General features: G+C 46.0%; 1 protein-coding gene across 1 annotated transcript in view; it reads right to left on the reverse strand.

The window, feature by feature from the left end:
• Positions 1–25,645, reverse strand: part of Tns3 (tensin 3) — a 211,586-nt gene that overhangs the window by 79,980 nt on the left and 105,961 nt on the right. The window contains exons 14-16 of the mRNA XM_026399471.2: positions 22,849–22,978; positions 22,513–22,578; positions 21,467–21,571 (exon numbers count right to left, since the gene is read on the reverse strand). Coding sequence (XP_026255256.2) covers positions 21,467–21,571; positions 22,513–22,578; positions 22,849–22,978 — 301 coding nt within the window. The remainder of the gene's footprint in view (positions 1–21,466; positions 21,572–22,512; positions 22,579–22,848; positions 22,979–25,645) is intronic.

Here is a 25,645-nt window from a genome sequence, read left to right on the forward strand (position 1 = left end):
TCCCAGAGCTTCACAGACACAGACCTGCACCCTAAAGCCTCAGGGGGAAGGACAAAGAAGGGGCCCAAGCATTTATTTTTCCTGTCCCGTTCTCTGTAAAGGGCTACTGCTTTGCAAAGGAAGGACCTGAACTTCTGTTTTGGACAAAGGAAACACCTAAGTTCATACTTCGAGATAGAGTCCCAGTTCGTCATTACTCTGTGTATGTTGCTGACATGACATTTAGAATGTCTGAGCCTCTGGTTCTTCACTGATAAAATGGAATAATTATTTCTATCTTTCAATGATGTTGTAAGAACTAAAGAATAGGTATCTACAAAGTTTCCAACTCATAGGACCCTAAGAAGGGTACCCCTAATTACGACTGGACATTCTTCCCACAGTGGACAAGGCTCTGTCCTTTCCCGGGACTCATCCCCTCAGGGCCAGCCCTGCTGCTCCCAGACCACTGAGGCACAAACCTGCCTCAGAGCCTGCGCTCTCACCACTCGCCACTCTCTGCCTCCAGGGCTCCTGCACATGCTCAGCATGCCCTTCACTGCCATCCTCTCTTCCTGGGATTTTTACCTGCGACACAAACCTTCACCCACTCTTAACACACGTTTCCTGCACACTGTGTGCTGTCCTTCTCACCCACAGGTTTGAACAGAGGCTCCCTTGGGCAGGGTTTTCTTTGTTTTGCTCCCTCTGGGACTCAGCATGAGAGAACAGCCCTGGTGCCCAGTGGACATTGAGTAATTGAGAGACTAAATGTTCCGGCTTGTTCTCACATGACAAAACCTAGGAAGGTGTTTTGGAAATGAACTCCGCTGCCTTTGCAGGCAAAAAATAAAATAAAATTAAAAAAAAATAACAACAACAACAAAACCTTCCAAACATAGAATAGTAAGAGTCTGAAGGTAGAGGCTCCCTCAGCCCTTGGTCACCTGCAACCCAGGTCCTGCTCTCTCTGGGCCTCCAAACAACCACTTCTAGGCAGCAAAGCCAGTCTGGCCATCCTTGGGAATCTGGATGGGGACTGGCCGTGGTTCCTCACTCACCTGGCTGGTCTTCAAATGACACAGAACAAAAGTGGAAAAGTACCAGAATCACCCCGCCTCAGAGTTCCAAAATTTTAAAGAAAACAAAAAAGTTGTGTGCCAGTGGAGTAGGAATCAGGATGCAGAGATCCCAGGGATGCGTGAATGCTATCTGACCAGTGTGCTCACAACTGAGGCACGAAGGTAAACAAGCCGGAGTCCTGGCAAACAGCAGGTACACAACCAAGGGTCACTCACAGTTTGCCATTTCCAGCCCCCTGCCACCTCTGAGGTGGCCATTCCTTGTACAGACCTACACGTGTCCAAGAGCCAGGACCGGGGACATGTTTCTCATCTCATCTACAAATGTCCATCTTCCTGCTTGAGTTTAGGGCTGCCATGCTGTGGGCCCCTCATCTAAACACTCTGGCTGTTGTTTTGCTTTCTAAGACCAGATGCAAAAACTGCAGATAAAGGGCAATACAGAGAGAACAGAAAGGAAATGTAACTGGGGGAGTGAGGGCAGGGTCCTCGCATGGCTGACTACATTCCTCCACGAAAATCTCACAGTAGTCCAGACCGCACTGCTAGAAGCCCCTTGACATCCCGGTTAATCACAGAAGGACACCTGTCTTTCCCCCATGGCAGAGGGCTCCTCAAAACATAGCTCTAGTATGGAAAAGTGACACGGAAAGTCATTTGCTGTGTCAAGACCAACAAAAAAATGAAGCGGTCAATCAAATATACCCACCTGTGTCCCTGGGCTGGGGTCCCTAACTCCATGGCTTTAAGAGACAGGGATAGTGAGCCCTACCCTTCCCCACTGTACCCCTTGGGTGAGGGTAGTGCTTTGAGGTTCCCCTCTGTCTCTCTACACTGGAGTACCACCTAAGCTGTCAGTGCTAGATGGGAAGTTCCAGGGTATAAAGTCACTCATCTGAGCCTTGTGTCTTTTCCTATCAGTCACCCCTCAGTATTGGTGAGGAGTGGTTCCAAGATCTCCCATGAATACGCAGATCCTTAGACACTCAAGTACCTTATACACATGGCTTAGTATTTGTATACAGTCTACGCATATCTTCCCATTGCTGGTAAATCATTTCTACAATGCTTATAATACCTAATACAATATAAACACTAAGAAAATGCTTGTTAAACTCTACTGTTAACTGGGCACAGTACAGCACACCTGTAATCCCAGTGGCTTGGGAGGCTGAGGCAGGAAGACTGCAAGTTCAAAGCCAGCCTTAGCAAAAGTAAGGCACTAAGCAATTCACTGAGAAAAAAAAAAAAAAAGGGCTCCGGATGTGGCTCAATGGTCAAGTGCCCCTGAGTTCAATCCCCAGTATACTCCCCACCAAAAAAAAATCTACTTTCTAAGGAGTAATGACAAGAAAAATGGGTCTGTATATATTCAATTCAGATATAATTTAGTTTTAGAATACTTTTGGTTTTTTCAGTGCTGGAGATTGAACCCAGGGCCTTGTGCATTCAAGGTAAGCACTCTACCAACGGAGCTATATCCGTATCCCCCTATTTTTAGAATATTTTGATCCTCAGTTGGTTGAACCTGAGGACAGGGGAGCCAGCCATATTTAAAATCAGGTTGTAAATTGTTGCTGTGGCTCAAGGGGAATATGGGCCAGTCAGAGCCCACTCTCGTGCAGGAGATGGAGAACCTGCTCCGAGAGCCAGGGAAGGGGCTTGTCTCAGAACCTACAGACAGAAGCAGAATAAGAACCCTAACATGTCCCTGTTCTGGGTAAACTCTCCCATTCAGTGTCCCCTCTCCCTGTGTGCTGCTGCCACTCTAAACCAACCAGGACAAGGGCCTCCATCTCAAAGGTGGCTCGTATACTGCCTGATAATAATTTCCCCGCAGCTAGGATCTTGTTAAAAATCAAACAAACATACATTTGGCACTGAAAGACCTTCATGGCACACCAGTGAGGTTTTACACTGTGGAAAAGAACCAGGAGGAAGGAAAAGCAGCAAGGACATCTTGTCTTATTAGAGAACAACTCTTGAAGCCACAGATGTTCCCACCACCTCTGCCTGCGGGACACCACTCTCCACCCACCCTTCCTGAAAAAAGTGGCTTTCTGTAAGGGTAAGTGGTACTCACACAATATTTCAAAAGTAACCAAAAAATAGCAAAAGATGAAAACATCTCTTCCTCTCCTGGCTGAAGACAGACTCACTGGCATCCATTCAGAGGTGGGTTGAGAATCAGCTATCCAAAGAGAGGGCTGCACCCACACCCCATGCGAACAGACTCTTTCTCCAGAAGTGGCTATCGACGGTCCCGTCTCCAGGTGGCCTTCAAATGACTCATTCAGGGCCACCTCGATGAGTCAACTCAACACATTCAAACAGTGTGATAAGCAGAGGCTGCCACAGGTTCCCACAGCAAGACCCTAACAGCCACAGCCCTCCTAGGAAGAGCACTGAGGAGGAAGGGGAGACTTCACTCTTATCAGCTGCGGGTGGGGGCTGTGGTTCAGCAGTAGTGCACTTGCCTGGCATGTGTGAGGCATTGGGTTCATTTTTGAGCATCGCATATAAATAAATAAAATAAAGGTTTACCAACAACTAAGTTTATATATATATAAAAGAACCATCAGCAGACAGCTTCATGGATGGTCTCCAAAGACTCCACCTAGTAAGGGTAGCCAGACTCAAAGGATCTAACTGTGGGACACGTCAGGGTGACATTCTGGGGAGGAAGGGTTGAATTGCGGATAGGCACGATCAAAGAAGGCTGCAGTGGGGTACAGGCAGGGATGGCTTGAGCCACGCAAGGTACCTGTCTTGATTGAGGTGAGAGCAACAATGCGGAATGGCTGTCAAATTTAGACAACTGTCACAAAAGAGAATGAACACACAACATACCTCAATGATAACAATCATCATGAGATCAAGACAGACACCAGGTTCCTAATGAAATGCCCCCCAACCCCAACCCCGTGGCTCCCTCAGTACTCTCCCCCACCCTTTTGCCCTTCCTCCTCCCTGTTTTCTCCTTCCTCCTTCTCCCACCTTCTTCTTCTTCCTACATTCCTGAGATGATAGAAACACTCTTCTTCTTGGGTTTGCTGACATGGTCCCTGGCGCCTCTCTTGTGGCAGAGTGTGTTACACGTTTGCACTGGAGTGATTTATGTGCACATCTTCATTTTCTTCTAGACTTTCTGGCATACTCTATCTAGACTTGAATTCTGGCTTGATCAGAGCTGTGTGAACTAGGGTGTAATGCTCAACCTTTCTGTGCCTCAATCTCCCTGTCTGAAGACAAGTAACCTGGAGATAGCTCCCGGGACCACTGTGGGTTCAAGGAGACCGATGCCGAGGGCAGGGCATGCTTCAACACTGCACTGAGCCCTTTCTCCCTGGTTTGTTGGAGTGGAGAATTCCCAGAACTCATTTATGATTCATGTTGGTGTCTACTCTGGGCCCACTGCTGGGGGAAGCAGAGTGCTCCATGCATGTCCAAGTCATGAGTCCAAGTAGCTCAGTGGAAGAATTCCTTCCAAACATAAATCTATGTTCAGTTTGTTAGTACAAAAAAAAAGATGCATCTTTTTTCTCATGTATCAAAAAGCTCCATAAGTTATCATTTTACATGATTCAAATTGTCCCATGTATCCATTTTTCTAACTGTCTACACACAGCATGGTTTTGTGGCTGAGCTGCTAGGCTCAAGCCCTTACCATTGTAAACTATGTCCAAATTGTACACGTTTCTGAGACTTTCCTCAGCGACTGATAACACCATGGATAAAAGCACAGTTATAGGCTGGCAAGGCAGCCACTGAGTTCATAGTGCTTTCTGCCTACAGACCCATCTGTGGCTCACAGCAAGCCCAGAGAGGCTCGTCTGCTGACCCTGAGAGGCCATGGAGCTGGGAGGCACAGAGACTGGCCCTGCTCCCTAGGGGGAGGCACAGGGAGCTCAGCAGATCCCACTGCTGTCATCCAACCTCATCTGAGTAGTTAGGGACTGTTTCTTCTGGACTTGCTAATCAACTGACAGCTGAGCTGCAATACCTGCAATGGACCTGCTAACCATAAGACCTCTGGGTCTGAAACCGCAGGCTGTGGCAGAGCCAGTAGGCAATGTCAGCGCTGGTGATACAGGTCCAGGTTTCAGACCCTAGATATGGAAAAGTCCTTAACCAAGCCAAGATGGCTGAAAACTAAGCTAGAGCTCAGACTACAAATAGGGTTAAATTAGAAGGGAGTTACTTCTGGAGGTTAATGAGCCTTCTGGAATCTATGGCCGAGTGGGGAAATGCGAGTACCTCAGGTCATATCCCAAAGGTACCCACTCCCTCCAAGCCTGAGGTGGGCTGCAGGTACCAAAGACTTGCCTTTTACCATCAGAAGATGTTTGTGCCAAGATGGTTCCCTTTTTAGGGGTATTTGGTGTTGCCTAGCTGCTTTCACATGCATAAATTGCTCACATGTGTAAAAACTGCTCTTTTGCCACGTGCACATTTATAATTAGAGCATTTATAAACTTACACTGAAACAAGGTTAGCTTTTCTTTTTTTTTTGTAATAGGATCCTGCCCCTGTGTTAACTAAAGATTTTCTGAGTTTGTACTGAATTATTTTTTACTCCAGATAAAGTCAAGAGCTAAGAAAAGATGCCCATGCTTGAGCCTTCAAGAATATTACCTTTAATCTACACAGTAAGAGACTCTAGGGCTTCGATATATTATAGGGTGGGGTGAAATGTGCCCCTTTCCTCTAATCCTTTTTCAGTCATTAAGATGGTTTATAAACTTCTGCTCTGTAGGAGGCAACCTCTATTTCTCTCTCTACCTTTTTTTCTCTTCAGAAGTAATTCCCCTCTCAGACATCATCCTCTTGGTGCAGCAGCCTGACTGTCCTGAGCCCCTGTGAACTTCAAGGCAGGGAGGCCAGGACAGGGAGGATGCCGCCGCTGTGGGCAGCAGCATACCAGGCTGAGATATCCAGGAGGGCACTAGAGACTCCCTCACCGGCCAGCACTTCTGGCCAGCACTTCTGAGCTCGGCGCTCATGCTTGCTAAAAGCCAGGCAGCCTGTAAATTCTTGAGAAATGAAGAGCAGGGGGGAAAAATAATGAAAGGAAAAATTGGAACAGGGCCCTCCATGCAGACACGCCCGTCCAGCCACAAGCAGCCTCCCAGGGAGGGAACGCGCCCCATGCCCCACTTCAGCCAGGAGTGGCTCAGGAGCCTGTGGATTCCAGGCACTCTGGTCTCCTGGGTGAGGCTTTGGAATGTGGCGATAAAGGAGGACTGGGGCTCTCCATGGGGCTATGACAGGCAGGTCCCAAAGAAGGTCCAGATGCCCCCAGCGGCACACACATCAGGGAGGGCCAAGGAGGCTGTACAGGGCAGATCTCTCATGTCCAACACCAGACCAGGGCTGACCATGGAGCTGGCACCTTCTGACTGCATAGCCCAGCTCCCTGTGCACAGTTTTAAATGGGAAACACTTTCTGACCTACCCGAGAGAAAAACAGGAGGTCCACTCAGCCTCATTCAGGATTACCTGAGCCAGCCAGCCAGGGAGTCAACCAGAAAATCAAACATGCCACATCAGGCCACCCCTGAACTCTCCCCAAAAAGAAGCAGGTAAGTTACACTCTTCTAGATTACAAATAAAGACATTCCTAGACTAGTCCTGAAGGGCATGCAGGGTTAATGCTTCTGTTCTGCTTATTATTACACTCCAGGACGCACCCCCATCTCCGGTCAGCACCATCTCTCGGCAAACTGGCAAGTCTCAGAGAACATGCGGCTCAGTTTTAGGCATCTAGAGCCTTGAAGAAGGCACACACACATGTGGGCGTGAGCGCACACGTGCATATATACACACACACAAACATACACACACACACACACACACACACACAGAGGCTGCTTACCTTCCTTCTAAACACCCTATGGCTCTGTCAATCTGTGACTGTCAGCTGCAGTTTTCCTCCAGGAAAGCTCTGCAGCAGCATCCCGGAGTGGGGGTGCCCCACCTCCCTCCCAGGGCCCCCCTGGCCTCCCACTTCAGCCAGTGTAGAAGGTAAAAAAATCTTGTTGGCTATGCAGGGACTTGGATTCTGCCAAAAAGACCAGTGCAATGTAAACACAAGGGTGGGGTTGGTGCAATCAGGTTTAGTGAAATTTGAACTGTGGAGGCGGAGGAGGCGGGGAAAAGGACTCCTCCAAAGAGTCCCTCAGACTTCTGCATTCACTCCAGAAACTTCTGAAGGGACATCCAGAGCCAGCACTAACCACTGTTTCAGCCTCTATTTAATTTCTCCAAAACGCCCAGTAGGAAAATATTTGCAAACATCCTCCATCTCCTGGGAGATGTTTACATCTTTCACGCTCTATGTGGTGGAGACTGTGTTGTCAGTGTTAATTGCACACAGCGTATTTTTTGTGGTGTCTGTAGCAGATCCTTTTCATCTCAGGTCTCAAGACGTTCAACTTAGGTGAGCCTCAGTCAATGGCTTACTCCTCATCTGGCTGAACTTCGGTCACAGCACCACCACACGCTCTTATTCTTTAAGTGAACACACTACTACACAAGCAAAGGCCACACGGATGCCTTCAGATTTCCACAGCACAATGAGAAGCCCTATAAAAGTTACCACTCAATCAGCCCGCAGGGGAGACAGGACACGCCTGGGCCATAAGTGCAGGCAGAAGGTAAAACACGTCTTCCATAAATCACGTGGTTAAACCGCCACAGAGGCACACATTTCTGACAAGGTATCAAGATAAACTTGGCTCACCCTTGGGAGAAAGGATCTCTTTTATTATACGACATAATGCACTTCTTGTGCAAGAAGTTCTTTTAAATTTGGCATTCTGTAAAAGGTATTGACCAACCCACCTTCCTATCAAGGGAAGCAATTTATTGTCCTGTATCTACAAACATCACAGTCACCGCAATAAAGGCAGCGACCAACTTATCAGATCATATTTTCCCTTCAAAGAATACACATCAAAAGAAAAGAGATCAGGAACAGATATTTAAATAACCTGATGGTTGAGGACTGAAATGAATGTCTACACCTCTCCTGAGCATCTGAGGTCTTGCCAAGTTGGACCCGACTCTATGTCCAGCTATGACTGGGGAACCTAGCCTTCCACAGTCCACACATGTCCAATGCTGACCTTGTATCAAAAAAAGTGTGCAAGAAAAACAACTAAGGTATTAATAATGAGTAAAAGAACAAAAATAGCGTTACATTGACAAGTAGCTTCTTTTTTTCATTTCTAACAGAAAGAAATTCCAGAATTAGTTATGTTTTCAGAAGGGATATTTCCTTTAATGTTGCTCTGGGTTGCATTTATTTTAGGGTTTGAGGTTTGTCTTTGTGTGTGTGTGTGTGTGGCCGCGGGTAAATTTTCTTCATGTTGATAATAGCTTTATAAATGAGCTGCTATAAGTCTTCATGAATTATATGGCAGCTAGCACCACTTAGGCTTCAGATCTTGCTGTTTATATTGCTGGTGGCCACTGAGCTGGCATGTCAAAATGCTCTCCTTTTCCATATGTTCCCCACCAGTGGGTTTTTGATTACATGGGGCCTGCTCAGACCGTTAGCATTAACTTCTCATGAAACAACACAGTCTTTGAGACTTTGTTAAAATTTGGCCAGAAGGCAGTTCTGTGGCTCAGGGAAGTTTTAAGAGACCCTAAACTTTTTAACCCTGAAAAGTTCCAATTTCATATGCATGGGATAATATTTCTAATAAATAAATACTGAATTGAGTTTCCCAACAGCTCCAAAATAAGCTGCCCACATGGGACTTGAAGAACATGTGGTATTATTTTGGATGGTAAAAGATGTGGAAATTTCAAAAAGTAGTAGAATTGGGCACTGTCATCTCAGTGACTCAGGAGACTGAGGCAAGAAGATCACAAATTCAAGGCTAGCTCAGCAACTCAGTGAGACCCTGTCTCAAAATTAAAAGGAGTAGAGATGTAGCTCAGTGGTAAAGAAAAAAAAAATTTAAACAATGTAGGAAAGCTAAAGGTTTAAGAATAGCCTAAGGTCAACACACATAAAACAATGTTTGAAGCAATATTAGTCATATTAGCCAAAAAGTAGCAATAACTGAAATGCCCATCAGCAATAGATACATGAATAATCACAATTTGTTCCAACCACAAAAAGGAAGGAAGTACAACCTCTGGGAACCTTAAACCAAGTTCAAGAAACGCATCACAAACCACCATGCACCGCATGATTCCATTTATAAGAAATGTCCGGAATAGGAAAACCCTTAGGCAAAGAAAGTAGATTAATGGTTGCCAGGGTCTGGGCAAGGGAGGAATAGGAAGTGACTGCTAATGGCACAGGGCTTCGTTCTGGGGTGATGGAAATGATCAGAAACTAAATACTGGTAACTTTGCACAACCTTGTGAATGTGCAAAATATCACTAAAATAATTGAAATGGTGAATTTATGTTACATGGATTTGATCTTAATAAAAAAGTAAATCACAAAGAAAACTATTCTAAGGCTAAGAGCCACGTGGTAGCAAAGGCACATTTAGAAAACAATGATAATCAGTTTCAAATGCATGTGTGCATGCACACACACACACAGATTTAAAGGAAAGCATCCAGGGTTGGGGGAGACATAGCCACAGCCCTAACTCTGAAGTAGACAAGGGGTGTCTGCATAGAACCTAGGGCACACAACATCCAAAGAAGGAGAAGGCACTCTCAGCTGAGCACTGGCAACAGAACTGAGCTGGTGCCAAGGGGTGACCCCACTCAGTAAAGAAAATGACCCACATTGGCCATAACTATTGCACATGATTCTTGGTGCTAACTCATTTTGCCTCATCTCAGTCAAGATCCCAACAGCATCTCACACTCAGTATCCACTCCTAGTCCAGTGGCTAAGTAAGGATGGATATTGAAATCTAAGCAAAGTCCCCATAGTCAACCCCAAATATTAATATTGCCCAAACCATTGGTTAACTGCATTGAAAATAAATCCCAGGTAATAATTAATTCACTGCTCATTGAATTAAAAAAAAAAACTGTATTGAGTTTCCACAGTGTGATTTTCCACAAAATGTTACCTCCATGAATCCTGAATTTCAGTTTTCCATAAGGAAGTTCCCAAAACCAAGTATCACAGGACACACGGCCCCTGTGAAAAACTTGGTTGTAGCAAGCTTCTTCCACCGGGAGCCCCTGGCCCCTGGCTCCTGGTATGCGGCAGAAGCTTCCTACAAACAAGTGTCCACTCTATCTGGAGTCCAGCAAACAAGCAGGACATGCATGGGGTTTCTCAGGGGTTTCCCAGGATACCCTTCTCTATACTTGAGACCTACTTTCCCATCCCTCGCAACCAACAGCTTTTCCTATGCTTCTCGTCCATCACTTGGTTCCTCATCATTTAAATCTCAGCTCCCAAATCCAGCCAGAGCAACTGCTTGTCTCCATCACCAGGTGCTCACCCTCTTCTGTCCCTGACATCAGCATCCTCTCCCTGATAAGGCCTAAACACACCCCTCATCCCTGGAGTCCTAATCTGGCTCATGAGCATTCATGCCAGGCCTCATCCACCAAGAACAATATTCTAGAATACTGCATGACAGAGTAGCACACCAGAAGAGTCTGTGACTTTTCGCTGCCCAACATGCATCTTCCACCTAGTACAGTAGCCACAGGGAAAAAGGCCCACAGTGGACAGATATAGCTTTTGTCCACACGGGGGACCAAAGTTGTTCCCCTTCACACAATAAACTAAGTAGGTCTAAAGATCCTTTGAAGTTCACTTCTCTTACATGATGCCACACACTGCCATTAAAATGACCCTGATCTTCAAGAAATAGCTGACTGCTTTACAAAAAGTGCTCTACAATCTGTGCTGAATAAATTAAATAATTCAAGTGAGGAACACACTCACTGTCTGCCTTACCCTGGGCCTTCGGCTCTCATGCCCTGTTCTTCATGACACCTCAGAGAACATTAATGGAATGAAACTATCCTTGGACCTATGGAGAGTATGTAAGACTATATGGACTTGTGTATGTTTAACATCAGAGGTTTTGTGAAAACTTGAACACAATTTTTAACTTCCCATGGTTCCAGGAACAACCACATGGGACAGTGGTTTCTAACTTTCAGCTACACTTGATCTTCAAACAAGGCTTTATGTGCAGTCTGATATGAAGATGGGGATAGTGGCTGGGGACGGTTTCAGATGGGGAGAGAATAGGGCTGTTCCTTGAGCACCAACTTGGAATCCTTTCTGGCTGCAGAAATCAGAGTTTGAAAGCTATTGACCCTCCAAAATATCATGAAGCCAAGAGAGTACCACCATAAATATCAGGAGAACCATTTCCTTAAAGGAACATGCATGTAGATGGTGTCTCCTTGGTCTAGACAGCCTGCATGGGCTGGAGTGGCAGGGCTGAGTGTGCGCCTCTGGGTATGGGATGCCTGTCCCTGAAGAGACAAAGGATGCAAGTCAAAGAGATTATCCCACTGATCCTTTTTAATACAAACACTTCCCTTTGCCCTTAATGCATTGGCCAACTTCCCCTCCACTTAGGGGCCCTGACTCCTCTCTACTTTGCAGCACTTTCTAAAGAGAGGAGTATATGATACAGTTACATATGCATGATTTGAAAGGCCTGGTGGCTCACACCTGTAATCCCAGCATCTCCAGAGACTGAGGCAGATGAATCACAAGTTAAAAGCCAGCCTCAGTAACTTAGTGAGGCCCTAAGCAATTTGGTAAGAACCTGTCTCAAAATAAAAAGGGCTGGGGATATGGGTAAGCACTCCTGGATTCAATCCCCAATACCTAAATAAATAAATAGCCTCCCCAGGCATTTTTTTTAAGCCTGAAAAAGATAGAGCACTCGCCTGGCATGCCTGAGGCACTGGGTTCGATCCTCAGCACCACATAAAGATAAAATAAAGATATTGTGTCCACCTAAAAGCTAAAAAATTAATAAAATGTTAAAAAAAAGAAAAGACAGACATAGCAAGCATGGAGTCTTCCATGCTTCCAGCCAAAGGTGGATATGAGGCTGCTCCAGGGTGTTGGGGGACACACGAGCTTATTAGGCACATGAGGAAAACAGGCCCCAATTTTCTGTAATCCCAGCCCCTTCCTTTGTCATGCTTTAGGTTCCTTTTATCAAATATTTAGAGTTGGACTTGGCAAAATGAGAAATGTACTTGCAGGCTCTGCAAAGGGGAAATGAAATTGCAACCTTGCCTCTTTCTGGAAATGAAGAGAGGGGCTCTCCCCACAGAAGACACAGACAGAATCTCAGCAGGTGCGGCATAGTATCCTCATGTAGCCATCTCCTACCAATCCATGCCAGGACAGCAAAAGAGCACACTCAGAAGAGGGCCTTGGCTAACGGGCATCAGATAAAGCTTTAAAGAAGAGGGCAAACACAAACCCTCACACTGCTAGGATTGTCACATGCAGTCTGCAGTTCAAATGGAATGTGATCAGGGACCCAGAGGCACAGAGCGGTGGGATCCACTTCCAAGTTCACATTTCAGCAAACCCACCAGCAGAAAAACTAAGCTGCTAGTTCCCCAAGGTGTAAATTAGAGTCCAAAGATCTGCAGCTCTGGGGGAAGGAACGTAGGGCAGAAGTGTGAGTCACCGAGCATTGATGGTTAAGTGGGTGCAGTCATCAAAGAGCGCTGGAGATACTGATCATAAATCCACAGAAGAAAGTGAGAGAAGAATAAAGATGCATGGCTTACTGGACTCAAAGACACAAACACTACAGTGATATAAACAAACCACATACCTGCCAGTCCCTGCTGCACACACAGGATGATGGGGTTTGTGCATGGGCTGGGGGCCAAGTGTCAAAGTAGCACCTCATTCACACAGGTGAAACTACATGACTCCAGGAGTCATCACTGGGGACTCACATGGGCTAACTGAATGCAACCAGTACAGGATGACATATTTTTTCAGGATATTTTTCTGACACCACTTAGGTTGGAAAAGTAACAGACCCTTAATAAAATGCCAGCTCGGAGCCTGGCACCACTCCTTTGTCCCAATATCAAATTCACTCTCTGACTGGTCCTGTCCATTTTAAAAAGTAACACTCCCAGGACTAGATTATGGCTCTCAATGTAAAGGTTATATGGCCATAAGGAGGAGCCACAACCCTCACTCCTACCTGCCTGACCACATTATGCCTCATATCCCCGATCAGGTGACATTCAGCCCGACTCAGTGCTTGAGTCACTGGATAACTGCAAAAGGATCTTTTGTACTAAGAGGCCAGAGGCTTACATCCTTGATTTACCATCAAGAGAGGAGAAGAAAGGAAGGGAGTTTTCTGAGACCCAGAGCTCCCATCTGGTCCTTCATCACTTATCCTAGCCAAAGGTCCCTCATGAGGGCTGCTTTTCCTCTCATGCCTAAGCAAATAACACTTAGAAAAGCTTGGCTGGGGGTGTAAAAATTGTCAGAATCCAAATGGAATCACTTGTGAAAATCCTAACAAAAATAAATAAAGCTGGGAGGTTATGAACTCATGCATGATTCTGATAGCAATGATGACAAAATAAATAAAAACTGCCAGCTACAACCTTATACAGAGGTCACTACTACTTTCTACAAAAAGTCCTTTCTGTAAGAACATCTGCCCAGCAACTGTCAGTTATCAATCATTACGGCCAAGTATTTTGGCCTCAAAATATTTCACGTGATCCACCTCATTTTTGGTTTCCAAAATTTTCCCTTCCTCTTTGAATATACTCATTGTTTACTACGGCACACTGATTCTCGTTGCAATTCTATATTCTTTGGTCAATCTCTCTGATTGTTATTTAGATCAACAGGGGAAAGATCCAAAGAAATTTTCCTGTGTGAGATACAGTCAAACATTCACAAGTGGCCAAATACCACATAAAGAAGACATATACTCTGCACGTGCAGGTAGCAGTATCTCATCTTACCAGTGAGGACCAAGGTATGGACGAGAGGAACTGTGTGATCCCAAGCAGGTTAAGATAGTCAGAGTGTGAGGTGTATCTGTCACAGATTCCAGCAGCCCCTTCCACCAAGTGAGTTGTCAATACTTGTTTTGCTTTTGAAAATCTATAAACAGTTTCTGACAACAGCTTTCAAATCCTCTTTCAAAATGGCAACTTGGTTGCAACTTGATAGGGCACGTCCATGGCCAACTCTGCACACACCGTGGCCAGTGCTTCTTGATCTAACTTGTTCTAATCAGCCATTATTGAGAGTTTGGCAGAGAGTCCTAGGGGAAGGTGCAGTTCAGGACTTTACCTTATTGTGAAGGGTGTGGGGAAACCTGAATCCCAGTAGACTGTCTGCTCCAGCAGCTGCTGTGGGATCTCTGAAACAATTGTGGTTGTCTGGGAAGCCAAGTCTGATCACTAGGAATGTTCATAAAGGTATCCATTTAAAGTGGCAGAGCCCAAACCTTGGGCGGCTTGGGACCCTCACTTTGCTCACCTTGTACTGGCAAGAGGTTTAGCCAGAAAGTCCTAGGTCAAGACAAGAAACCAAGGGCAAGGAAGCAGCCCAGAAAACCTCATGTCCAACCCTCAGCCATTCCTGAAGTTTCCTTGACCCTTGCCCTTCCTCTGGATCTGTGCAAAGCTTTAATCATCCAACTCCCAAGTACCTGAAGCTGTCACTTCACCCCAGAGCTGCTCCAAGTTCAGATCTGGCTTGGTTCTCAGCTGGCGCATTCCAGAAATCCCTTCACTACCTCCCCCGCTCTTCAGACTCTTGATGCCTGCAGGACATCCTCTGTTTCTGTGATAGCCTCTGGATCATCCAGCCCTATGGCTCCTGGGCACCTCACTGCCAGGAGATGGGCTCAACACAATGACACTTCCTGACCAACCATGAATCCTGCATTCCATTACACAGTGCTGCAGCTTCCTTGAACACATGTCTAGCTCCAGTTAGATCTGAAGCACTCCTTCTGGGTAAAGATGCCTGCTTACTCCTGCCCTGCCCTTGGCTAGGCATGCCCCCTTTTGCATTCTGTCTATGCTTCCTGTCTGCCAAGATCATCTTTGTGAATTTTACCAAATTGTATAGGTAGAGTAGATGTTCTTCCATTCTTTCTTAATTCATGACACATGCTAATAACAGCTTTGATGCATCCTATGGGGAATGCTGATGGATATACAATGTACAGTCAGCCTTCCATATCTCAGTTTCTTCATCCATAAATTCAACCAATTATGGATCAAAATGCTTTTTAAAAAATATTCTATATTGAACATTTAGACATTTTTCTTGTCATTATTTCTAGACAATACTGCACAATAATTACATATTTAATATTTATATTGCATTAGGTATCATAAGAAATCTAGAGATGATTTAAAGTATGTGGGAGTACAAGAATAGGTTATATGCAAACACTGCCATTTGATAATAAGGAACTTAAGCATCTGCACAGTTTGATATCCTGGGGTATTCTGAAAGGAATTCCTAAGGCAAACTGAAGAATGGCTTTATATAACATGTTTTCATGTTGATACATAAAAAAGATAAAATGCACATATGATAATAAAAAGCTCAGAGTTGGAGGAGATGTCTTTAGGATCACCTAATTAAAGAAGGTTATTTTCCATTTTGCAGATGTGGAAACTGAATGAGCACATGGCTATTCTTTTTTTCCTTTTTGATACTGGGGGTTGAATCCAGAGGTGTTTTACCACTGAGTTACATCCCTAGCCATTTTATTTTTTGAGACAGGGTCTCACTAAGTTGTTTAGGGCTTCACTAAGTTGCTGAGGCTGTCTTTGAACTTGTGGCCCTTCTGGCTCAGCTTCCCGAATGGCTGGTATCACAGCTATGCACCACCACACCCAGGTGAGCATGTGGCTCTTCTGAACAAGCAGAGAAGTTCCATATGGAAGTGTGGACAGTGGCACCAATGCCAAAGACATGCCTCATGAGAGATGAGACATTCTACAGGGGTCTATCAACAAGAGGTGCTGAGAACTTTGCAGAGAGCCAGGCTGAACCCAGTGTTAAGGTGCGAAAAAGAAAAAGAAAGAAAAGAACAGACCAGATAAGAAGAGAGACAGAAACATATGGACAGTGACCCCAAACAGCATGTCCCACATATAGGGACAGAGTGGGGCATGGGGCTTCATCACTCTGTGCCATGGGGGGGGGGGGAGACACACTGGGGGGAGATCAGGATTCATCTTGCCCACTGTTTGCCTGTTGGCAACATTCCAAGTTCAGTGAGATGAGCTGCTGTGTGGCATTTCCTCAGCCTGTGACAGCAAATCTGACTCTGACACAATAGCCATATCCTGCCAAGATAGGAAACCCCATTCTCGTGTGACAAGGTGTGACATCTAGTGACACCCAGCACACTCACAGTTCCAAATGAGGAAAGGCACTATCAGAGCTCTGCTGCGTGTGATCTCACACACAAGACAATCTACTATGCGATGGCACCTGTCATCACCAACAGCAGGGAACCTGGAGGCTGCAGACCCTCTTGCTCCCACAGCTCCTCGCTTTCCATTTCTCTTGGGATAGCTGCCTTCATATCCAAAGTGGGCTCACAGGTTCCTCTTGAGGATCAAATAAGACAACAGTGCCGGGCTGCCACACTGTGAGCCCTGAGATGTTCTCCCCTCGTTTAGGGGAGGCTAGAGCCCTGGGAAACGCTGACTTGGCACCATGACTTGCAAAAAGAGCAGGCCACTGCCCACCAAGACTACAGACTCCAGACTCGCGAAGACAGGAGTGACCACGACCACGTGTGTGTGCTCTCCATAGTGAAGACAGAACGTCTGTGATCACTTGCCCACACTGAAACAGATTCAAGGCTCCCTCCTTTCTTAGTGTAAAGGGCAGAGCATCTGGCTGACATAAAAGGCAGTGCTTTCCTAACAAGGGCCCCCGTCGAAGGCATCTGCAGAGGGCCCCATTCCAAAGCAGCAAGGGTGTCTGGAGAAAAATGCTGCTTAAATCAACATTTTCTGTTTTTTTTTTTTTTTAAACCAGCAGGGGCTAGAGGAAGGGGTGGGGGTAGAAAAGAGTGCTATAATACATCATTTTACAGCTAAACGGAAAACATTTTAGAGGCTGCCAAACCTTCTTTTACTCTTCAAAGCTCCAGACAGCTCTGAGAACTAATGCTGCACAGGTTTTAGGCTCTGGCAAGCAATGCAGTTGAGGCTCTGTTTTCTGTCTGCCAGGGCTGGAGCTTTGTCCAGGTGCCCAAATCTGGGACCTCACCTGTGAAATGAGACCAAGAAGGCCACCTCAATACCTGAGAGGTGCTGTGGCAGGCTGGAGAGCTGGGGATAAGGAGGACAACTCAAATCTTCCATCTTTCCAGAGAAAGCTTTCTGGAGGACAACTTTGCAGGAAGACCCAAAGCTGGAAACCCCACACCTCAGAGTTCTGCAGAGCTTTGGTGGCAGGGCTGTTGTGGTAGCCTTGGCTTTGAGTTAACAATGAAGGCACAAACTCCTCAGCAATAAAATCAGATGCCCTGTGCCAACCCCTCTAATAAAACATAATACAGTCCATGAGTAGGGCAGAGGGAAAATGTTAAAAGATGCCCACACATGCTCAGGAAACTGGGTTAAGAAAAAATGCAGGTTAGTCAGGTGTTGTGGTGCATATCTATAATCCCAGAGATTCCAGAGGCTAAGGCAAGAGAATTGCAAGTTCAGAGCCAATCTAGGCAAGTTAGCAAGACCTTGTCTCAAAATTAAAAATAGAAAAAGGTCTGGCAATGTAGCTCAGTGGTAGAGTCCCCCTGGATTCAATCCCCAGTATCTAAAAAATAAAATAAAATAAATTCAGGTTACAAAACACCCTGGGGTTGGTCTCATGGTGAAACATTTGCAGAACATTTAGAAATCATGCTTCAAGTACACTGGACAAGTGCTGCATCTCTTAATAGGAACACGGGGTGATCTGTCCTTCTTTCTTTTCAATTGACTGAATTTTCAAAAAATACTAATAACAAGCACAAATTGATTTAAGAAAAGCTTATAACTCACTCCATCCAATTCCTCCCCACCCCTGATTTCCTGAAGCATAGGCAAAAAAACTGACACCTCAGTTCCAAAGGTTCAGAGGCCCAGGACAATAATTGGGAACCCTGAGAATGAGCAGTACCAAGAGAGACAGGATGGGTGAGCAAGGCTAGCACTGACCCAGGAGAACCCACAAGACTGAGAGGCTCAGCAATCTCATATAACACGTTCGTCTGCAGCTCTCTGGACCACAGTCATGTGCCACATAACAATGTCCTGGTCACTACTGGACCACATATGTCAGTGGTTCTATAAGATTATGTCACTTAGTCATACTATAGCCATCTGGGTTTGTATAAGTACACTCTATGACATTTTATATATATATAAAATATATATATATGGAGGACAACACAAGTCTAATATATATATGGAGGACAACACAAATGCCTAAGGACGCATTTCTCAGAACACCTTAAGTGATTCGACAGGGTATGCTCACACCGCAAAGTTAGTTCTCAGACTGAAACAGGATCCAGGCAAGAGGTGGTTCCCTTGGAAGAGACGGGAAGATGTTTCCTCTGGTCATGAGTGTCTAGTATGGAACTCTGCTCTCTCAGCTTTTCTGAGTCCTTTAGTTAGTTATAACTGGAAGTCCTTTGTAATTGACAAATCTGCTATCATTTCCATCTGGAATGTCTCCCAAAGGCCCATGTGGTGAAGAGAGTAGAACTTTTGGGAGGTGGTGAAACTCTGGGAGGTGGGACCTAGTGGAAGGAAATTAGGTCACTGGGTGTATCCTTCAAGGGGATGTTGGTACCGTAGCCCCTTCCTCTCTCCCTCTTTGCTTCCTCTTATTAAGTGAGCAGTCTCCTCCCTGATGTGATGAGATTCTGCTTCCCCACAAGCTAGGAGAAAATAGGTCCAAGCAACTATGGACTGAAACTTTGGAAACAGTGAACTACAATAAACCTTTGCTCATTATAAACTGTTAAAAAGCCGAACACCACAAGATTTATGCACACATGTGTGTGTACATGTGCATTTCTGTACATTTTCTGCAAACTCTCACATAACCTCTGAGGGGTGATGAACACACAGCTGCTTTCCTTATCCGCATAATACCAGTGTGGATCCTTCACTACTTCTGCGTTATGTGGCCCTGGGGCCCCGTTAGCTCCAAGGTGGCTAAAGGGACAGGGGCTGGGCGCCTGTGGAGTAGCGAACGTGGAGCTCTCCTGAGCAGCAGACCTGGCTCATGCTGGGCCCAGGTGGGCCACACCACACACTGGACTTCTCACCACTCTCCTCTTAGAACATGAGCACAGAGATCACCTACCTGGGACCTACAACTTCAGAAGCCCCCTTCTCATGGTCACTGCCCCTCCACGCTCACACAGCCCTCAGCAACAAGGGAACTCTCATGTTGAGAGTCCCACATGCACAACTCCTGCAGGCAGATCCTGGCCATGTCCTGCACTTTGGTGGACGCCCCACACCACACATTCATAGCCTCATCATGTGGCCTGCTGGCCAGTTGTGGTGCAGTACTCAGACCCACCCTTCTGGGCCCGGTTTAGGATTCTGAGTCAGCCAACCTCAGTGTCACCGACTAGTTCTCCAAATTGTCCCTTCCTCTTCTTACCTTGGGCTATTTACTCACTTCTTCAGTAACCACCTTATGTTCTCCCCTCCAATACAAGAGAACACAGTGTCATCTACAGACATGTTAATAGAGGCCACTGGAAAAGAGCTCCGCTGTCAAAAATTTGATAATCCAAGTCAGGCGCGGCGGCACCCTCCTGTAATCCCAGAGGCTGGGGAGGCAGAGGCAGGAGGATCACAAGTTCAAAACTAGCCTCAGCCATTTAGCAAGGCCTGAAGCAACTTAAGTAAGATCCTGTCTCAAAATAAAATGTAAAAAGGGCTGGGGATGTGGCTCAGGGGTTAAGCACCCCTGGATTCAATCCCTGACACCAAAAAAAAAAAAAAAAAAATTGATAATCCAGTTTGGGAAAAGGTGACAGAGATCTGCCTGATAGCCTTTATGATTCCTGTATACACTATGGATCTTTTTTTCCAAAAGTTTTTACGTGTGATTGTTTTAATATGTTGGTATCTTAAAGAACTAGGTTCTGAATGATTTGCACCAGGAAAGAACTTTCTATATACTTTATACTGAAAGGCTGGCCTCTTCTACAACATCTGCCTGCTGAAGCCCCAAACTTATCCTGAGTTTTAATGCCCTCAGAATTCGTACTCCATCTCTGGGTACCTCCTTCGGTCTAGGGGTATTTGGCATTGAAATAATTCCTTTTGTTGAAATGTCACTCAACACAGTCTAGGAAGGGCACACATTTGCCCAGCACAAGCAAAGTAGTGTCCTGTGATGCCCAGGAACACATGATAGATGCCCCAGGCACTGGGCAGAGATACCACCTTCCTGAGTCACGGGAAGTTAAGCGATGCACAAGAGTACAACACTGGTGCTATTGCCAACGCTGGCTTTTAAATCCTGAACATCTGGATACAACTAATTTGAACCAGAAAAGAAAGAAAAGGAAAGAAAAGAAGAAATAATGCCCTTCCCCAAAACAGGACTGATTCTCAGTCAGTGGCTGAGAAAGATGAAAGACCAGAATGACGGAAGGAGCCCTGAGTCATCTTCTTTGAAATCCACCCGCACTTGCTTCTTTCAGTCACCCCAGCAGGCAGCTGTCCTTTCATTCCTTTCCTGCTTCACGGGTTACTTGTGACCCACATTATATGTTCCATGGATGAACAGAGAGCAATGTAGGTGAGGCAGACTTACAACAATTGACATTACAATGATACAGCCATGGAGGCCTATATAACAAGCAAACAGAAATAAACTCCAAAGGTCTGTCACCCGCAGGGCCACACAACAGGAGGACAACTGTTTGTGACCATTGCTTGGCATTCCCCACACTCAATCAGGAAGGGAGAGAAGATAGAAACACACACACATGTACAAACGTCAGGCAAGGAGGCGCACAGTAACCACCATTACCTAATTTCACCAAACCTGATCCTCATGAACACCGAGCACAGTGGCGCACGCCTGTAATCCCAGCCACTCAGGAGTCTGAGGCAGGGGGATCATGAGTTGAAGCCCAGCCTCAGCAACGTAGCGAGGTGCTAAGCAACTCAGGAAACCCTGTCTCTAAATAAAATACAAAATAAAAGGACTGGGGATGTGACTCGGTAGTTAAGCACAGCTGGGTTCAATCCCTGATACTGGGGGAGTCGGGGGGACTGCATCACACACAAGGCACGGCTTCTGGGTTTCTGGAAATATGGGGAGATTTTCATCTTCTGAGCAGACAGCAAAGTTTTTCTGAGCTAACTGTAGGGAGGCTGTCTTCTCTGTGCCCCCCTCTCAGCCACACACGGGAGCTAACAGCACGCACCTTCTCCATCTGCACTCAGGTTCTCGTAGGAGTCCCAGCGGATCAATGGGTCTGCCGTGTTGTAGTCCACAATCACCCCATGGTCATTGTGCAGATGCTCACAGCCTGTAGGGGCACAGCAGGACGTTAGTCCCAACAAAGCCCATCCGCCTGACCCTGAGGGATGAGGGTAGCTGAGCTGCTGGATTTGAGCATGAAAGTAAAGCTCTGTGTTCACTGTCCCTCTCCACCATGCATGGCACTAATCAGAGATGCAGGCACAATTGTTGACAAACTGAATAACAGCTAAAACCTCTCAGTGGAAAGGCAAGGTGAACACCGGTCATTGGTATACTGTGCCAGACTCTGGGCTCTGAGCACCACTTTGGGTGGTGTTCAGTCTCAGAAAGGATGACTTTGAGGCTCTTGGCTCCTAAGTCCATATTCCTGCCTTTAATCATTCTAAGAATGCCAAGAGGAATTTTAACACACAAGCCTTGCATTTAATAGTTCCTGTCTAAATCTGTGACAGTGAGCCTAGAAAAAGGTGACTGTTTTCCCAAGTTGTTAAAAGGGAATTAAAACTTTTATGCAAGTGGAATTTTCAATTATCACTTGATGATAGAAGGATTGCTTTGTAAAAATGTTTTTATGAAATAGGAGAAATTGTTTTGCACTTAGATATTTGCAGTCTACCGTACTTAAAATTCTCTTCTAAAATGTTCATTGTTTGTTGAAGACAAAAGTAAATATTTAGCATAATTTCCCAGGAAATGGAGGGTGGATCCTCAGGAACACCAGTGAGCTCTAAAGAGTTCCTGCCCTCCTTGGTGAAGGAGTTTTGGGCAAGTCATGTCACTTCTGGCTCTTACTGACCAAAGTACGCTTTAGCTCTGTGAACTGCCTCAGTCCACCCCATTGTCCAGTATCCTACTTTTTAAAGTTTAATTACAAACATTTCTAAGTAGGTGCAGAGGTGGGAGGCCAAGACAGTCACCCCAGGGTACCAACAACCACCCCAGTCAGTGTCAACCTCCAGCTGCCCAAGCATCTTGCCGGCTACCCACCTTGGATCTTCTCAGGTGTGGCCGAGAAGACTAACTCAATCTTCCCGTAGTCTGGAAAACGGTCATCTGAAAAAACACATTTGGAGCTGATGAGCTACAAAAGCAGAGGATGGTATTCTTCTTGTATTCCAACCAGAGCTGCAATGGAAACACCTCACGGTACACAGCATCCCAGTTTCCCTGAACTCTTTTCTACCACAGATCAGTAACAATTAAATTTTGCCAGCAGGCTGAATTTGGGGAGAGGGTTAGGGGGATGCGTGCCCCCATGAGCAGGGCAAGCTGCTCCATTCCCTGTGATCTCCATACGCTCTGAGGCCACCAGCTCCATCTCACCTTTGCAGGCACTGTCCAGATCCTCCTTTCCAAACACCAGTCCGTAGCCCTGCACAGCCCCCGTGTGAAACTGCAGGCGGAAAATGACATCACGGGTGGCCGAACGATACTTCTTGTGGTAGCATTTCACCTGGTTACAGAGGGGAAGAAAAAACAGGTGACTACTGAGCATAAGAGCATGAAACTAGCAAGGACGACGCTCCGCTCTGCCTGCATTGGTGAGCATGGCATGGGCCCCTCTGAACTGTTGCGGCAAAGAGTTCACATCCACGTGGGCTGGAACTCTGACCCTGGACAAGGGTGTCGGAGGATGCCATGGTGGCATCTTTCATTGCTGCTGCTGCAGTGATGAATCCTTAGGACACTTCCCAAGATCCTTGTGCTGTTTCAAAGGAATCAAAGTCCTGAAACACCAAGGTCTTCAGTCCTCAGGTGGGCCATGCCCAAATAATTGCAGGGCACAAGAATGTGTCATCTGAAGAATAAGATTTGGTGGCCTCTTTCTCCTCAATTTTAACAACTGATTGTGATAAAGTTTTTCTTTCATCTAAACTCTATGTTTTGAATTAAGGTCTTTCTGTTTTCACCAAGAGGAAGCAGCTGGGCATTACAGAGCAGGGAGGAGCTATAGGGAGAGAGGAAGACAAATCAAGAGAAAGAGGAGAGATGGCAGAGATGGACAAAGAAATAGATAAATACAGAAAACGATAGACAGAAAGAGAAAACATGTGGCATTTAGTTTCCTGTGCCTGAATATCTGGATAGCCTATAAGCAATCATTTTAGGAGAAACTTTCACAATTACCCTGTTATGATCCGAACTCAGGATGCAATGCCCAGCCATAAATTTTGTGATTTACTAGGTCCCTTGGGTGCTAATTAAGGCCCCTGGGTGGCATGCCAATAACAGAGTGGAGGGATTATTGGGAGATGGTGAAGTCAGCCCTCAGCATCATGAACCATCTTTACACCAGGGGCCTCGCCACATTAGGCCACATGCTGTGGGGAGATGGCAGGGATGCTTCACTCGAATGACAGGGGCAAGGTTCCCAGAGCATTCAGGGTGGACTAGGCTCTCAAATCACAGAGTGTTCAGGGAAGGCACATCATCCCATGGGAAACTGAGAGTGGGAGAGGGTTGGCTACCAGGGCAGCCACTTTTCCTAAAAGAGACTTTTTCTGGGGAACAATGGCTTTAAAATAGGACATGCTTCACAAACACAAATGACAAATAATACAGAAATGTGTTATGAACAGTGACACAGGAGAATGTGCAGGTAACATTCCATCCTGTCGCTGGAGAAACCATCCCACAGAAGCTAAAGGAAAGGAAACCCAAAGAGTTTTAGCCCAGGGTGCTGGGAACCGTGACCCCTTGGACAGACCCAGAAGTTGTTTACCGTTCTACTATCTACAAGGAAACAGTACGATAAATAAATGAAAATAAAAATGTAAATAAGACCTTGGGGGATGTTCCCTGTTGACAAATACAAGCTGAGCATTTTTTGCATGGTGAGGTGCCGCCAGGGATGTTGTAAATCTGGGTGATGCAGACAGAGGCCTGGCTGGAGGAGTTTGCAGCCAGCATATAAGAATTGGGAAGGAATGTGAAGACTTTAACTGGCTTTTCAGCCAAGGCATACTGGCCTCGAATCTTCCTCCTGGTCTGAGAATCTCTGACTCCTCAACAAGGCTCAATCAAAGACCATTTTTGTAGTAATCCTTCCAGAATATTCTGGGAGCATCTTCACCCTTCCTCTGAGCACTCACACCCCACACTCACCACAGTGATTGCCCATCAAATGATTTAGGCCTGGAGTAAGAGAGAGCTTCTCCCAGCCAGACCGGGTCCTATCCATAACTACCTGGTCTCTAAGGAAGACAGCTTCTCTCTCTCTTTATGTCCATTTATTGCCTTGGAAGTAGGGAGTGATCAGGGAGATATCAGGGCAGAAAAAGGGAAAAAAAGCTCCAATTCAAGCCAGTCTTGCTCTCAAATTTTATAAATAATTAGGAGAAGAAAGATCTGAGAAACAACAACATCTCAGGAAGCAAACAGTTAGTAAGGGGAGGACACCCAGCCCATTCAGGCATGGAGTCACCTAGAATAGGTGGCCTGTGGGTGAAGCCAGGTGAATATAGGGTCAGGGTGGTCTCCAGGCACAGCTGTGTATGGAGACTATCCATGTGACCCAGGTTGTTTCTCAGGAGGTATTGTCTACTCTTCCACCTGCTCGGAATTACAGGCAAACTCATTCTATAGCCACCACCTGAGTCTGCATAACCTGTCCCAACCCTGAGCCTCTTGGGAGCCCACCTCTTGGTCCTGCCCACCCTCTCCAGAGCCTAGGATGCCTGCAGTTCCCACTCCTGCTCATCACAGGCAGCTACACACAAACACTGTGACTCATCAAACAGGAATCCCAGATCCCTCCACTTGCCAGGAAGGGAGGAAATGCCAGGCACAGGTTTCACCCCAGCAGTTCTGAGTCTCCTGTTTGAAGATTCTAAATTACCACAAATACTCGTGGGCAAAACAAGGAGAACGTGATCTATCCCTAGGCACAAATGCTGCCCAGGACTCCCGGGAGTCCCACCTAAAGGGTTCTATAAGTATTTGGGGCAATGCCCCCTATCTTACATAATCCCTGCTTCACACTGAACTTCTTCTCATCCATCAGGGGAGGCAACAGCACCCCCTCCTGTCCTCCTGACCAACTCAGGAACTTGGGAAAGACAGAAACTGCATTATTTTCCCTATCCAGGGAAAATTTTCCCAGATACTGGTTCCTAATGGC

This window comes from Urocitellus parryii, chromosome 3, assembly GCF_045843805.1.
Source record: "Urocitellus parryii isolate mUroPar1 chromosome 3, mUroPar1.hap1, whole genome shotgun sequence".
In the NCBI taxonomy this organism is placed as follows: domain Eukaryota; kingdom Metazoa; phylum Chordata; class Mammalia; order Rodentia; family Sciuridae; genus Urocitellus; species Urocitellus parryii.